Consider the following 17604-nt stretch of genomic DNA (forward strand, 5'->3'; position numbering starts at 1 on the left):
CTATTTTGTTATGAATCATCTGGAACCTGATTGTCAGTAAACAAGTTGTCCAGGGGCGCTTAAACATGATTTCTGAGCATTCTAAGTGACACACAGAATAGGTTTACTACACATATTCATTTAGTGTAAAAGAGATAAGGCAGTCTGATTGGGAAATTAAGTTACTGAGGTTCAAATTAGTATTTTGCCTACAACAGTGGGACAGCACGTATCTTTAGTGTTTTTTTTTTTTCTTTAGTTTTAAGACTTTATTAGTTTTGAGTATAGCTGAGGGAGACTACACATAAAATGCAGCAATAAAATCCTGATTCATATATTTCATCCACATGCTTTGGTAAAATGATTGAGATTGGGAAGCACTTGAGTGATGTTATGGCAGTCCTAGTGAGCTGTACTGTACAACAGTGCTGGTTCTTGTTTTGTGTACATATACTACACAGAGCAAGGGTTGACCACCTTCTATTGGCAGTCTTAATATATTAAATAAAGGCATATAGGTTTTTGATATAAAGGACTATAAAGAAGACATGAAAGAAAAACATTCTGGAAAGGCAGACATAAAAAACGTTAATACTTTTTGAAACAGAGTAGTATATTTCAAGTAAACTAATGAAGTTTCCACATCCACAAGCATGGAACACACAATATGTGTAAGTTAAAAACGCCAAAGATATGTTTGTATGTACATCTACATATCCTCATAAAATAATGCATATTGTCAAAGGTATAATAGTATGATTTCTTCTGAGTGAATAAATCAATATTACTTCCTTTGCTAATGAACAGAAGACAAACGATATAGAAAAATCTTGATTTAAAGGGCATTTTTTTTTCAGAAATGGAATTAGTCAATATTATAATATGAACTTTACAACCAAAAGTATACAAATAATAAAAACAGATTAATGTAATTTTAGTCTGATAAAAGCAAATAAAAATAATTTTAATTAACCAGAAACAAATAAAACATTTTAAAAACTGCCCTACTTGTATACTAGTCTTCGTGCATCATTTAATTACTTAAAAATAAAGACAAATATGTAAAAATGAGAGCTTACTTATTTTTCATGATCATAGGAATTATCTTGTAGATTAAAAATTGTACTACAAAATTTGAAAAAGAAAATCCAATAATAGAATATTTGAAGGATACTGTAATAAATTACCTTTTATAAAAGTAAAAGTACAAATATTAAAGTTTAATATAAAATATTTTGAGTCCAATAGTATATTTACATTTATATACATATATATATATATGGGTTAATCAGCCCACTCTTAATAAAGAAAACTTTTCATAGAAATAGTGAGATAATTATAGCAAATGTTGGTACAAACTACTTAGAAGCCTAAATGATATTACTTATATCCCAATTGAATAATTTACAGGAAGTGAACCTTTTACTGGATTGGCTAGGCAGGCCTCTGAAATGGCTAGGTAAGTCAAAAAATCTGCACTGTTTTATAAACTGATTGTTCGTCTTATATAGTTTACATTCTTAAACTGAAGAAATTCTGTTTAATTCTGTTTAAATTCTTCTTCATTTCCAAACTAGTTCAAAAAATCAGTTTGTTTACATGTATACATGCATATACATATATATATATTTATATAAATCACTAGTTAGTTTGAAAAATGGTATAAGAACAGGTATTTTGATGACTATTACTTTGACACTAGCAAAGCTACATTTTGTTCCCTACCCGATATATGCAGAAAGAGGAACTGTATTCCTTGCCAGATGCCTGGAGAGCAGGTTGAGAGAGCATAAGGAAGTCAAGTGGAGGTAAAAGCCCTGAAAGGATGGAGATGGATTTGCTGTAGCCCTGCAGGTCCCAGCTAGGAAGACTGCCAACAACTGCCCCACCTCGGGCTATATCTCCTAGAAATTCACTGTATTAACAGAAATTGATTTAAAAGGATCCACCAGATAAGACTTTGGCTGGGGATTATAATCTCCATCCTATATGCCAGTATTTAACTTTTACGTTTTGATACAGTGATGGAATTATAAATCAGACATTTGTGTCTAAAACATAGTATTAGAAAGCATTACATTAATTGTAAGAGAAACTTGGCAGTTAGGTTTTTGTGTAAGTTTAAGTGCAACCTAAAGGCACAGGCTCCATGAGCTACCCAAGGGAAGTTAATGCCTGTTAAATATTGCTTCCTTGGGTTTTGTCTTTAATACAATGTATTTGGACATTAGTATTCCCCAATCTTAACATTCAGCAATTTAGAACTAAACAATTATTATTTGTTTTGCTCTTTTATAAAATGTCTTGTAAAATGTTTCCTGACTTCAAAAACCCGTAAAATAACAAGGAATTATTTCAAAAGCCCATAAAATAACATAGGAACTTTTAACCTTTATCTTTAAAACTTGATTATTCTACTAATGAACTAACATATACTCATTTAAGGGTGGAAACCAAGATAACTGCATCTTTCAACCTCTGCATTTAATCTGTATTAATCAAGATAGATTAAAGATGAATGGTTCCTATTTTTCCCAAAGGGAAATCCTGATTGACAAATAAAAATAAACAAATATTGCACTGCCCAATTAACATCTAAATGTAACATTTGTCATTTTTTCCCAGATGGATTATTACCCATCAGGATTCATTTTTATTTCAGTTTACTACTGATATGCATTTTGACAGGCCTTATTTCTGTAATAACTTATATTTACAATACAGCAAAGTCAACGAAAAGTGAGTAAAAAAACAAGGTTTTGCTTTGAGCTGAATGTATTTTGGTAGCTAAAACTAGCAAACAACATGAAGTAATTATTTGCCAGATTGTGAGAAATACATAAAATAGATGGCTAGAGCTTTTCATAAACTTTAAATGGAATTTTAAAGAAATGTACAACCTTAAATTTTATGCAATTATTGGGGACAATTAACAACATTTCTGAATTCAAATTCACAATGTAAAATAAGTAGTTCGTAAACAAGTGAACACACCACAACCATTAAATACTAATTTGTATTAATTAACACCAAGAAAAAGTATAAAAAAATCTTAAGTCTGCAATGAAAATAATTAGATATTCAAATTTGATTTAGGCAGACTATACATCACTTACCTATAGCATCTTCATATATAAAAAAATAAGAAACAAAAATATTTAAATAAAAAATTATCAGACTAATAGAATTCTGTAAAGCCAAATACAAAGAACCATTCTAAAATACCAGGAGACAAACAATGTCACTCTTGGCAAGAACTTTTTAAAAGATGAGATTGTTTAGAGAAAAAAAGAGTTATTTACTCTTAAACTGAAGGCTGCTTGTAGAGAAATAACAGAGTGGCCATATATTCTTTACTCAGATGGAATACCAGAACAAGACCACCCTTTACCAACGATGTTCACGTATACATCTACTAGAAGCAAACTTGAAAACAAAGGAAACAATACAATGAATATGAGTCTCCAAATAAATGTATACATGATTGGCAACGGCATCCTAGAATTCCTAAAATAATGAAGGTAACATAAGGCCTGATCCCTTTTATTGTTTCTTTTAATTCATTCAGCAAATATTTAGTGAGTATCTATGATGTACTAGGTACCGTTCTAGGCACTAGGGATGCACCGGTGAACAAAACATACAAAAATCCTTACTTTCTTGGAACTATCATTTACAATAAAGATTTGCTAACTGCCTATTACAGATGCTGGTACTAAAATAACTCCCACCTTGTTAATTCTCTTAAGAATATGTTGAAAATGGGATAAGAATTCAATACCCCACCCCATTTTCTAATGTGTGGAAAGGTATAAAGCAAAGCAATCAAGTTGGATTCTGCTGAGAGGGGATTATTTATCTTATTTAGTCCTAATAAGAGTTTTTAAAATTACTGTGAATAAGCAAATATAGAAAGAGAAAATAGGAAATCTTTGCTTACCCATATTCCAAAATAGAATGAGAATAGACTTTTCACCTCAAAAGTCATGATTAACACCCCTCTTTAGAAACAGGAAAAAAATGGGATGCAAATTATCAATAATTTCTCCCATTTTTTTTACATAATAAAATTGATCCTGTGGAGATAGTGATAAATCAGGGAACTAATCATCATAAAGTGGAATTCATGCTCACCTTACAGAATCCCACAAACCTCAAATAATTCTATATTATGCCCTATGTAGTGAGAAATAAAGGTAGCATAGTTTACTGACATTTAAAATATTAATAACACTTTTTTTAAAAAACCCAATCTCTCCACTGAAAAAATTCTACACAACATAAAATCACCAGTTAGGTTCACAGAATGTAAAATATCTTTAGCAAGTAGTTATCAACCAGAATGCATGCACTAGCAAATTCCAGCTGTTTTGATAAATCTCAGAAACATTAAAAGCATCCTCAAATTTCCAAGGAGGAAAAAGACAACCGGATCTTCTTCTGCGTTTAGGAAGAAACTAACCTCACTGATAGTCAGCAGAAGCACTGATCCTTTCTCCACTGTTTATAAACCATCCGTAGAATCATTTGTATTTCTAAATATTTAACTATAAATATAATTTTGAATGAACTTCACTGTGCCTCAGAGGTGTAATAAAAATGAATCAGGATAGCTGGAGAAAGATTATCACTGCACTATCAACATTTGCTCCCACTCTTTCCACATACTGAAGTGTTCTGGCAGTTGTTAACAGTATGGAAGATCAGACATATTATGTAATAAAAAAAAATGAAGCCATGGAGTAATAAACATTTGTCATTGTTTATGCAGCTTAATTCACACATTTATTAACCTTAAACATTATTTCATGAATTCTATAGAGAAAAGTAATTTTAAAAAATCTCTAACACAGTTGAAAAGCTTCAAACAAATCAACAAATACATCTTAAAAATATATAAAAAACATGTTCTTATACTTCCATTATTGTTCATAAAAATATTAAGATGAATAACTGAAGTTAAATTTAAAATTAAACATAACATATTTTACTAAATTATACATGTCAAGTAAAAATGAACTCTAAGTTGAATATGAAAGCACAACTTGGAAGTCTGAAAGCTGAAACAGGTAACTAGAAACTTCAGGTTTTTTTTTTTTTTCTTATGTCCTTGCACATTTCTGACTAAAAGGAAGAACAATTTCATTTGCCATTTTCAAAGCATAAATACAAGTTGGTCATCACCCCCCTGACACACGCAGCCTAGTAGTATACAAGAAATCAGCCTTTAATACAATCACAGATACATGCCAACATAGCGGGAATATACTTATGAAATATAAAAGAGTGACATACTAAATACCAATTTTCAGAAATGAAAAAACTTATATTTCTTAAACTGTTTCAAAAGGAAGGGCCAGAATATATGTTATTATCTTTAAGTTTATATGTATGATTTTTCGCCAAAATTATAGGCATTCTCCGAGTTGGCTAACCTGGTTTTGTTTTCCATGATACTTTCCTTTGAAAAAAGACACAAGATAAAATACCCCATCTAAAAACAAATGTGTAAGAACACAAGGAGGTATTTAGTGCTATTTTAAGATTTAAAATGAAAATGTTTCAAAAATCAAGTATTTAAAAAAACACAGTTAAAACATTTTCTACGAGTAAGTTTTAGGTTCATTGAAAAAAATCGTTTCATTTGGGTGATCTAATTTCGAGCTTTTCAGTTACAAAATATGAAAAAGAAATAAGAAGTCATACTACTTTATCCCTAAATTTAAGAACAAATTGTCAGTTGGGGGAGAAATTCTAATTCTTACTAAAATGTCACTAGTGTTAAGTTAGCAGAAAATCAATCTAAAACAAATTTAAATCATGGGTCTATTTACTTTTTTCCATATATTCAGAAATCATCTTAACAAAATAAATTTTTATTCAGCATTTTCATGGGTTTCGCAAATGTGAACAGTTGATAAAAATGTTTATAATTTCACAAAACTATCATCACCTTTCTTACACTTACCAGTGTCATAGTGATATCTGCATCTGATAACAGGGAACAGCTTCAGGAAATAGTAATGGTAATTGTTTTATCTCAATTATTAGCAATTTATGGCTTGTAGACAGTCTCCCTTTTTCTTTTGGTTCACTTTCACTTCTCTTTAGGTCTTAGGACCTGAGTTCAACTATAGGGCTGTCTACTGCCCACTTTACATAGTCTAACTGGCAAACAAATAATTTTCAAACAGTTTATCATTGGATTTGACATTAATAATCTTTTTTCTACTTAAAGAATATTACCGGTCACGCAAGTAGACATGGCTGTTTGACAGGGATGCAGATTACAAGTATTTGCTTCATAGTAAATAAATATCAAACCAGAACATTTTAAATATTGAAAATCACTATTATTACTTTTTACAAATACACGGCAACTTGTTACTAACTTGAAAATATTGTATCTGTACCCAAAGAGTACAGAAATCTAATAAGGCATTATACTGGAGACTCTTAGTTTTTGGATATTTCACTGTACAAAATAGCCATTAAATGACACAGAGATCATAAGGGGCTGAGAAAGGAAGGTTAAGAAGCAAAATAAATAAGTAAATAAATAAAACAAGCATTTAGAGGCAAGCAACACATGCAGAACAAGCAAGAGATTAGTGTACATGAAGAAGAGGCAACTTACATGGCTGTTGAGAAGAGAGCTTCTGTGAGTGGACAGACCGTCAGACTTTTGCAGCGTCTCAATCGCCATTTCAATCTGATAATAGATGTCATTAAAAAAAGGGCTCAAGACAAGATAGTAATAAAAGGCTGACCAGAGAATTTCTGATAGATTCTTTAAAGTTCAACTTCTTCCTCAATGGTTGTTAATGAATAGCTATCACTTAATGTGTTTCCCCCCACTTCTTCCCCACCCTCCAGAGAATAAAATAAAAATATGCACACTAATAATAAGCCCATTCACAAAGTAAACCTTTTTTGAACATTCCATAATTATCAGAATGGAGACCTGAGGAGCAGGAACCCCGGTGGATTTTTCTCCTTATGAATAAACATTCTTGACTTACATAGTTCAGGATGTGGGATAGTAACCATTCTCTTTCTAAATAGTCTCCCACCTAAAGAGTATTTAATATTAGTGCTATTCTGTCATGAAAGGAAAATCATACTGCAGATTTTGAGTTTAATATGCATTAATATTTTAATGCAAATGAACAAGATTCTTTCATTAATGTCCAAAAGTTACTAAATCTATACATTCCTCCATTAATCCCGTATTAAAATATGGAAGTAGGGGGTGATTAGTACGACCAAATATGAAGAAGTAGTGCTGATCCCTACATTATATTTTAGGATATAGTGGTAAGGCAGAAATATTAGAAATGACAGCAGAAATGGAATGTAGAAGAGAAAATAATTCAGAGCCAACAAAGAGAAGGGACAACCACAGAAACAGCTTTATTCCATGAAATCTCAGCATAGCATGAGAAATTATTAAATACCAGCTGTTACTGATAAATGTGATATACTCTTAATAACCTCATATTTAAAGTTATCTATCTTTCAACTCCTGGAAGTATTGCAAGTTCCATTAAAAACAGGTACTGAACACCCTGTATTTGGACACTGAGCTATACTAACAATATTAGCTAAATTCAAAAGAAAAAAAATCACACCGTGCAATTTAAGAGAGAAAATTGATTTCATTATTTTTAACAGTCTGATTACATCAACAATTCAGTATAAGCAGTTATAAAAATATTTAGAGCTTTAAAACATAGTTAACTGTCTTATACTTTGGCTATGGAAATCGAAAAAGATTTGAAATTTTAACATACTGCCACCCCCCAAAGAAAAATAATGCAGTAATATCCATTGCAAAGTCTTAATTGTCTACCAAGTTGCCAATTTCTTTATGGTAAAACACTTTATACACAGAATATTCAGTATCAATTATATCAACATTAAATCTAATTTTCTTCTAAACAACTTAGGAATTAATAGCTTTAATTTTATTTTACATTGTTTTCCCACATTGCTAATTCTTCCCTGGAGTTAATAAAATACTGAAAAGCATATGTTAGGTTAAGAAATCATTAAAAAATTCTTAAAATTAGATATTAAATTAATTCATAGGAAGATATAATACAATTTATCCTACTGCTAACTTTTTTTAGACAACAAAATTAAGTAAACTGGCTTCTAAAACATTCTCTGCCAGAATGGATGTTAATGCAGTTTATCACTATACTTGAAAATAGTGATACTGCACAAATGAAAACAGATATATTACAGAAAGAGTAATGTAAATGTAATGAATAAACAAACATTTTGCCAAAACATTAAACTGTGAAACTATAAAGGACTTTGGTATAACATCTCTTAAAACATGATCAATAAGTGCTTTGTTTTCAAAGAGAAAACAGAGCAGAAAACAAGTCAAAGGATTCATGTGACTATAATTCACTTATAGGAAGAATTTGCTCAAAACCCTAATTTGCCATTATACTTATATTTTCTTTAAAGTTTGAGTGTGGAGAATTTGAGGTAAGATTTCAGTCTAGCAAATAAAAATAAGATGATCTGTAACTTTTGATATTATAATTTTAAATGAAAGGTAAATTACCAGATATGTAATTGCTGAGCAACACTAAAGAAGAAGTCCATGCTCTCAGTTTGTTAATAAGCACCTTTCAGTTGGATAAACCAGCACTTCTTTTTCTGGGGGAAAAAAAATCAGAGATCTGCTTCTGTTATTGAAGCTGTTATTTTATGGTGGGGTCCTAGATTTCCAGATGATTCCTTAGAAGTCCAGGCTTTTAGGAAACGGCCTTCTCATTTCTGGCCAGTTTTTTAAGAACTTTGGAAAGGAGCAAGGAAATATGTGGGTGAAACTGGATTCCCCAGGAATGGATACACTGACATTCCAGAATGCTTTGGACCTTCAGAATTTTGGTTCTTCTTTGTGTCACTTTGTAATATAGGTAACAAAAGGGGTCTCTCTTTTGGCTTTAGGAATCTTCTGCCTAACCGACTTAGGCCTGTGCTGAATTTGTGGAGCCCGGGGAATGGAAAGGCAGAAACATGGAATGATAGGACAATCAAGAAACAAAGACTGAGTTTTTCTACAAGGAAGACACCAGTCTTAGCATGCATGTTAGAGCCTACTTGGAAACCCACCGGCTTCCAAATACTCATGAATTCTTTAAGGCTTATTAATTAGTCCAATGGGATAACCAGGTCATTTAGTTACCATCTCACTGATAAGAACTTCTGAGAGGCATACAAAAAATTAACATTTATTATATTCATTTAAAAAATATATTGAAGGGAATTCCAATCTCATGAAAGGATCACAGCCCTGATTACATTTTTTAAAGAACAGTTTTTTTCTTTTTTAAGTACATAGTAACTGGGTGACTGTCATTTATAAAGTTGTGTGCAAAAGATCATGATTACAAAAATTTTTCATAATTCAATAGACATTACAATCCAGTAAGAGAGATAGGGTATATAGTCATATATATGAATAAATGCATAATTACCTAGATTTTATGGTTTGTCTGTGTCCCCAGCCGAATCTCATCTTGAATTGTAGCTCCCATAATTCTAACATGTTGTGGGAGGGAGCCAGAGGTAGGTAACTGAATCATGGGGGTAGTTTCCCCAACACTGTTCTTATGGTAGTAAGTCTCACGAGATCTGATGGCTTTATAAAGGGTTTCCCCTTTTGCTTGGCTCTCATTCTGTCTTGCCTGCTGCCATGTAAGATGTGCCTTTTGCCTTCTGCCATGACTGTGAGGTCTCCCCAGACACGTGGAACTGTGAGTCCATTAAACCTCTCTTTCTTTATAAATTACCCAGTCTCAGATACGTCTTTATCAGCAGCATGAGAATGGACGAATACACCAAACAAGACTCTTTGTAACAAAAATACAAGTATAGTTCAGGAAGGTGGAAGAAAATAAGAGTAGTAGTCTTTAACTTTTGAGGGGTCTTTAACCCTTTTGAAGATGTAATGAAAACTGTGAACTCTCCACTTGGAAAAAATGTATGGAAGAACACCTACAAAATTCACATTTATTTTCTTAGTTTATTGACTCTCTGAATTCAAAACCCAAGTATTAAAAGATGGAAGTATTCAGGGGGTAAAGGGAAATCTAGGAAGAATCGACTTAATAGAGCCAGGAGTCAAAAAAGCACAGGGTGTGTCCATAATTGGGAAATGGCAAAAAACCTAGTTTGTAGGGCATGAGCTATAAATATACATTTCATATATATATGGGAGCGGTATGAGTGAGGCTGAAAAAAATAGGTTGGAAGTAGATAATGTATGTGGGAATTAGGGAAAAAGCGACGTCATGAAGGTTTTGAGGAAAGTGTAGGGATATATGAAAAATGCTAATTTTCAGATAAAGCCAGGAGATGGGTTTTGCTAGGTATAATGGGCCATGTTAGTAGTAAAGTTAAAATAGGTAAGAGGAAAGTGTGCCCAATAAATGCTTGTGGATTGAATAGAAGCTTCTGGGACAACAATAAGGGAAGAGACTATCACTCACAGGAATATATTATGACAATGGCGGGAAAGTGAGGGTGAGGAAGAGGCAAGAGGAATAATGCAGAAATGGGGAAGAAGAGTAATAATGAGTTGGAATTTTGAAATTACAAAGATATGAAGGATTAACTAGCTGCATGATTCCAAATGGATTACTAATGTCACTCCTATGAATTCGCCCATGATTTGGGTTTATCATAGTTTCAAGGGGGTAGTTTTATGCATATGGGGAAGAGTTGGATAGAGGGACAGAGGGATAGTGTGCAAATTAGCTAGATGCTAGATAAAATGTTAGTGAATTAGGATAAGTTTCTACCAGTCTCTTCAAAGATTAAATTGATTTGTTAAATTTTCCATTATTGTAGATTAGATATTTAAGTAAATATTTGTTCAGTCTTCTGAGAGTTTACCAATCTCAAGAAAAAGATGGCACACATCAGCATTTGACACCCAAAATACTAATCTCAAAGTGGACTGGTGAGATCACATGCTTCCAGTTTATTGTGGATCACTTAAAAAGTTAAGTTCATTCCTTAGGAAAAATTTATAAATTCTGCTAAATAGAAATATATGTTAACACTAAATGATGTTTTACCATAATACTCATGACTGTCATATTTAAGACAGGAAATGATGATCAGTTAACACCGATGGAACATTTGCTTAAAAGTAGGCTCACTGATCCAGAAGATTACTGGCCCAAATGTTCAATGCGATATTCTCATATATCATCTGAGGAAATGCTCCTAACCTCAACAAAGATATTATATCCCCATAGCTTCATGCAATGAAAATGATTACGTTACCAGGTAGCTAGAATTTAAAAGTGATTAAAATTCAAGCTTTTTTTAAAGTATAAGAATAAAATCAACCAACTACTCCTCTTCCAGTATAACTATGGTGTGTGCTGCTTATAGTGGGAAATTCGTTAAACTAGCAGAGTTTCAAAAATACGTAAGTGATTAAAGGCAAACTGAATGAATTAAATAACTGAATACTACTGGAAGGAAGGGATATTACTTCTTGCTGTTACAGTTTGACAGAGCATGGGTAAGGTGGTTCTTTAGTAGAAAATTGACAAATAATACCAGGCATTCTGATAGGGGCAGGTTAGTGAACATTTTAGGCAAAGCAAACAAGGTAAGATTGCATAATGTAGGTTCAAGGAAGGGTAAGATTGGTGATATGATTTGGCTCTGTGTCCCTCCACAAATCTAATCTTGTAGTTCCCATAATTCCCATGTGTTGTGGGAGGGACCCAGTGGGAGATGACAGCATCATGGGGGCGGGTCTTTCCCGTGCTGTTCTCCTGATAATGAATGGATCTCACGAGATCTCATGGTTTTAAAAATCGGAGTTTCTCTGCACGAGCTCTCTTTTTGTCTGCCACCATCCACATAAGATGTGACTTGCTCTTCCTCGCCTTCTGCCATGATTGTGAGGCTTCCCCAGCCATGTTGTACTGTGAGTTATACATTAAACCTCTTTCCTTTGTAAATTGCCCAGTCTCGTGTATGTCTTTTTCAGCAGCATGAAAATGAACTAATACAACTGGCTGAATGATAACGTTCCTTTAAGGATAGGTAAATATGTACAGACTGCAATTTCATGGCTAGGAGTGTTCAATTATACAGGATGTGGGCCATTGTTAAAAAGTCTTGAGAAACGGAATTAATCTGGCATTACTTCATATATTATTAATAATTTGGGATATAATGTAGGATAGGAGAGAATCTAGACAGGAAAACCAACTTGGAAGCTATGATAATAGTCCAGGATTGGGGTGAGAAAATGATGATAGCACTGCAGTGAGAATGAAAGGGATGAATACAAATATTTTCAAATTATAGCTCTAACGGTGGGAGTCTAAGGGAGAAGCCTTGATAGTGCCGTATTTTTACTTGAAATGAACACAATGGCCTTTATTTCATCACTATGTGATTAGAACATTTCAAATACACATATCAAACACATTGACATGAATAGATTATAAAATGTTTTTCCTGCTCATTTCTCTGCTGCATAGTCTTTATTCTAAGAATACAGATCATTTTGTTATTGAAATTTCAACTGTAGTGCAAAGTACTGTAATCACATTAACAAGAGGCCTTGTGACAACCTAAGTTAGACGAATTCAAAGCCTCAGTGATATCTCTCTTCTTGAGCACTGCACCTTCCTCTCTTTTTCCTCTTAGATTCTTTCAATTTTTAAAAATGTTCTTCTGCCTTTTTTTACTTAATGGTACAGAACCAATTTTTTTTTAATATTAAAAAGTTCCTTTTTTCCATTAAAAATGGGATGGTAAACATTCTCCATTTTTTTCTTTAAACTTATAAACCTTTAGACTATGGATATTAGAAAAATCAATTCTCTGAACTAAGACACACTGTCTATATGTAATCTATTAAATGACTCTGGGACTGAGTCACTAATAGTGTACACCTCCTCCCTATGATTATCTAATGTTAGGATACATAGTGCTTGGGAATTAAGACAGGTTCATGAGGGTCCTGGACTATTGCCTCACAATCAGATAAGAGGCTATGGCAACTCCTGTTAAGATCAAATGGTGGGGTGAGCCATTGTTGGTTCTCAGCCAAAGATGGGAACCCTCCATTCAGTGCTACTGGAAGCCAGACATATTTTCAGAAGATGAAGAGGGGGTTTCAGCACTGCCTTTAGACAGACTGCTGAAATGTCCGAGTGACTGATCTCTGGGGCAGAAAAGTGATAAAGGACAATGAAAAGTTTCCCAGCCTTAGGAATTATATGTGGTCTCAAAGCCTGGCAAAGGTTGAAGAGTGAAAAGTTCAGGCAGTGTGAAGAACTTCCACATTACATGCCAATTTACATGTCAGATTTCTGATCACATACTACCAGGAAGATGAAAAGATCTCTTTGCAATGTGTCATACGACAAAGTGCTATGGAACATAAATAGAAAAATCAAACCTGGTTGGATTAACTTGCTGAGAGAGTGATTTACAATGAAGCCTATTCAGAGTAAATTAGATTTCATCAGAGGGTATAGAGACGACCCACCCCCATGCCATGACTTTTGCTGTGAATGAGTTCAACTGAGTGAAGAAAGAGAGGAAGGTGTATGGGTTGCTATGAGAAAATATCTGGAGCACCAAAGAGGAATTGGAGAGTTACAGTAAATATATTTGTGAGTAAGCTCCCCTAACCAAACTTTGAATCCTTGAAAGACACAATCCCAGGAGTTGCCTTTATTTGAGCAAAATGATCTCCACACTAAGCCTGGAGAGCTAGAGAGTATACCAATTAATTTGCTTCCAGTATAGAAAGTGGCATGGTCACAAATGTGACAAAAATATGACCACACAAGCACTCACCTGGCCTTTGTTCTTGTTGGGTAGATTCAAGAAAACAAAAATGCATAGATACTGTATGGCAGAGAATATTATTTCTTTTGAGTACATCAAGCATGGGTATTTTGTGACAGACTACAGCAGTGAAGGGAACTTCCATTATTTCTCAGGAATTAGGATTAGGAATTCAGAAAGGGCAAGGGAGATGTCATATTTCACACCCAGGGAGAAAAAATATCAAGTTTAGTGGAGCTCCAACAAAGATACAGCAACCCTTCTAGGAAGAACCTGTAGGGTACAGGGCACCTATCTCCTGGGGACAGAGACAGTGCAATAAATCCGTGGCCTAAAACTCAGGCTGAAAACAACTCCAATCACCAAGATGCTAATGCTGCCTTGTTGGAATGAGGGACAGGCAGTCTCCAAGTATTCAAGAGCCACCCTGAGGCTTATGCCACATCTGTCCAAAAATTAGCATCAAAAAAGAGATTTTGGGGAAAAGTCTTAACCTAAGCCAGGGGGAAAAGAGGATGGGGGAGGGGAGGAGAGGGTCAAATGATGTCCAGTAAACGCTGTGCTTGTGTTCTCTTCCCATGCTCAAAGAAGGCATCAATATTATATTTTTTCAAAGGCAATACATATTGTGAAAAAGAAAAATGTAATAGAAAAGAAAAAACACATTTTCCCTATTATAAGGGAATGCATTTTTTCTATTATAAGGGAACACATTTTCCCTATTATAAGTCCTCATTGCCTTCTAAAGGAGAGTCCTTCTCATAGGATGGCTCTTTGTTTTGCAGAGTTGCTCTCAGGTTTAAGTGTTTACTGAAACATTGAGAGATTTTGAGAGATTTAGAGGAGACAGAATGATCCCAGACCTGGAAAGACTGAAGGTGGAAGATCAGTGGCAGAATAAAAGCACAGAGTGGGGAGAACAAGGTGGTACAAAGAGGCTTTGTGTGACCATCTTTTGGAGGGTGTGATGTTAAACAGTGCTTTCCCCTACAAAATCTTCAGTAAAACCGATGCCACGTGCAGATACTTCTAGTACAAGTAATCAGGACTGGCTGGAGCACAGGGATCATTTAGGGGCAGTTGATAATGCCAAAAAGGTAAACCTCAGTTTGAAATGTAGCAAAATGGGAAGAGGTGTTGAGTCTTTTCTATGATTTACATGGAACCAAAAGAGGCTCCCTTGGACATGTTGGTTACATACACACCTATGCAACGTCCCAAACAGAGTATCATATATATGGACAATTAGAACTCTCTCTTAATGTAAATATCAACCTGTCATTCCATTATATGCTAATAAGGCAGGAAGAAAAAGAACAATTATATCATCTTATTTATTGTCTTTATAGGTCAAGGCATGTTCTCTCGACTCTGAAATGGCTTTTTAATCTTTTGTTAAAAGATTAAAGGTCAAGATTGATATATTCAACTATCACTGTAATTAAAATTGGTTTCATGGTAGAAACTTTCTTTCCTAGAACTGTTAAAGTGATTTGAAAATGGAATAGTACAATGCTTTATGAATTATAAAGGCTTTCTATATTAATTCTCATTTTATCTTCACAACAACTTTGTAAAATAGGAAAGGTAAGGAATATTATCTCCTTTTTAACGGATTAGAAACCTGAGGCTATGTGGGATTGACAGATTTTCTTGAGATATGTAGACTTTCTTGGGTATTAACTATGAAGTTGAAATCCAAGATTTATCATGCTTAAATTCAACATCATTGCCATCATATACAAATATAACATGAATATAAATAAAGTATAAATATTTCAAATTGTTGTAATGAAATTATCTTCTGAGGAGTGAGTGGTTTATAAAACCAAAATTTGCTAAATGATTTACTGTTAACAATTGACTTTCTAACTGGAAAAATTTAAATATGATTGATAAGCATTACTCAAAAATGACTTAAAATGATGAAGTTACTAGGCAACAAAAAGTTTTAACTAGATAGTTAAATTTTAATCATAAAAACAGTTACCTAATGTATAACAATTGCATTTTCTTGTTAATACAGGTTACTCTGTTAACCTCATCAGTGAGTGCTTTCTCAGAGACATAGCATTTCTGTTTTCTTGTGAAAACAGCAAATTATTTAGAGAAACTTAATGAAGAGGATACACTTAAAACCAGGAATTTCCTTCTGGGTAATTTCTCTTCTGATCTTTAGGACTTTAAATTTTGTTTGTATCTGAAATCAGGTAAGACAAAAACATTTCTACCTGGTTTGCGTCTTGAGATCAGGTAAGATAGAAACATTTCTACTTGGAGACTTATGTTTAGAAAAGATAATTGTGATGGCTGGCATCAGCATGTAGCCACCACTCACACCTGTGTGAAATGACAGCCTCCTGGTGTGTGTGAAGAGGAGGGTACATCCTACAGGAAGCCATTCAACCAGGAACAACAAAAGAACACTTTCCTTTTGCATTTAGTCTCTATAATCACTAAAATTGCGGTTCTTCAAATTGTGATCCTGAACCAGCAGTATCAAAATCATTTGGGTACCTGTTAGAAATGCCAAACAAGGCCGGGCGCGGTGGCTCTCACCTGTAATCCCAGCACTTTGGGAGGCAAAGGCAGGTGGATCACCTGAGGTTAGGAGTTCAAGACCAGCCTGGCCAACATGGCAAAACCCCGTCTCTACTAAAAATACAACAAATTAGCTGGGAGTGGTAGTGGGCGCCTGCTATCCCAGCTACTCGGGAGGCTGAGGCAATTGCCTGACTCTGGGAGGCAGAGGTTCCAGTGAGCCAAGATTGCACCACTGCAAGCCAGCCAGGGCAAGAGAGCAAGACTCTGCCCCCGACCCCCCCACCCCACCTCCCCAAAAAATGCCAAACAAAACAAACCCCTACAATGGAGACTCTGTCCCCAGGCCTTTCATACATGTATTGTAAATGCTCTAACCTCCTCTTTCATTTGCCCAAAGCAGTGTTTTTCAGAATGTAAGGTGCAACTAATTAGTGGGTTACAGAATCAATAATGTAGGTACTGACCAGCATTTCTAAAAAATTAACTGAATAGAGTAGAAAATAATCAGAGTTAACTGCACACAGTATGGATAAGTATTGCTTCATGAAACTTCAGTTTCAGTCATATGTATATACGTACATGTATGTACATGTATGTAGATGTGCACTCATGAATATATGTATGTGCATATGAGTGAGTATTGGGCCACAGTGTAAAGGTATTTCTCATTGTAGCTTGCGGCTTTAAAACTTCAAATACCCTGTAATAAGCAGTTGAAACAGTATCAGTTCCCGTCTGGTCAATGAATACTTCCTTCTAAGGATCTCCAGAGTGTTCCTTGAGCTCAGCAGACCTGGCAGATATATACAGAAACACCACCAATCGAGCTAAGGTTCTAGCTATGATACCGTTCTTTAAGTTGTATATTCAAACAATATGTAAATACATTACTTCCACAGCAATGTCAAGAGGTAGCTTAACTGAAGAGATTGAGGATAGGCTGTTCTTTTAATCCTCAATTAAAAAAAAAAAAAAATCCAGAAAGCAAATCTAGCCAGCTTTGTTTTTCACATCCTCTCGAACCAGAAAGTAGCTAGTAAAGACAAAATCTTGTCTGTTTTATAAATGTTCAAATACATGAAATCTTTTCCTTTCTATTCACTGATAATTTTATGACATCTAGAGAAAAAAATTAAGTTATTATGCTTTCAACCTGAAATTTTGGCAATTTTGTGCCAAAGTTGTAACCTGAAGTTATTCTGAACATTTTCATAAGGGGGAAAA

General features: G+C 34.0%; 1 protein-coding gene across 27 annotated transcripts in view; it reads right to left on the reverse strand.

Moving 5' to 3' along the window:
* LOC105491823 (regulatory factor X3) overlaps positions 1–17604 on the reverse strand; it is a 320376-nt gene that overhangs the window by 91777 nt on the left and 210995 nt on the right. For 26 of the 27 annotated variants that reach the window (XR_011612518.1, XR_011612519.1, XR_011612517.1 and 23 more), the window contains one exon: positions 6617–6691. The exons of the other annotated variant lie outside the window; for it this stretch is intronic. Coding sequence is in view for 22 of the 26 variants with exons in the window: in XM_071077749.1 (XP_070933850.1) it covers positions 6617–6691 (75 nt within the window). In the remaining 4 variants the exon portion in view is untranslated. The remainder of the gene's footprint in view (positions 1–6616; positions 6692–17604) is intronic. 27 annotated transcript variants of the gene reach the window in all.

The sequence above is a fragment of the Macaca nemestrina genome, chromosome 14 (genome assembly GCF_043159975.1).
Source record: "Macaca nemestrina isolate mMacNem1 chromosome 14, mMacNem.hap1, whole genome shotgun sequence".
Classification (NCBI taxonomy): domain Eukaryota; kingdom Metazoa; phylum Chordata; class Mammalia; order Primates; family Cercopithecidae; genus Macaca; species Macaca nemestrina.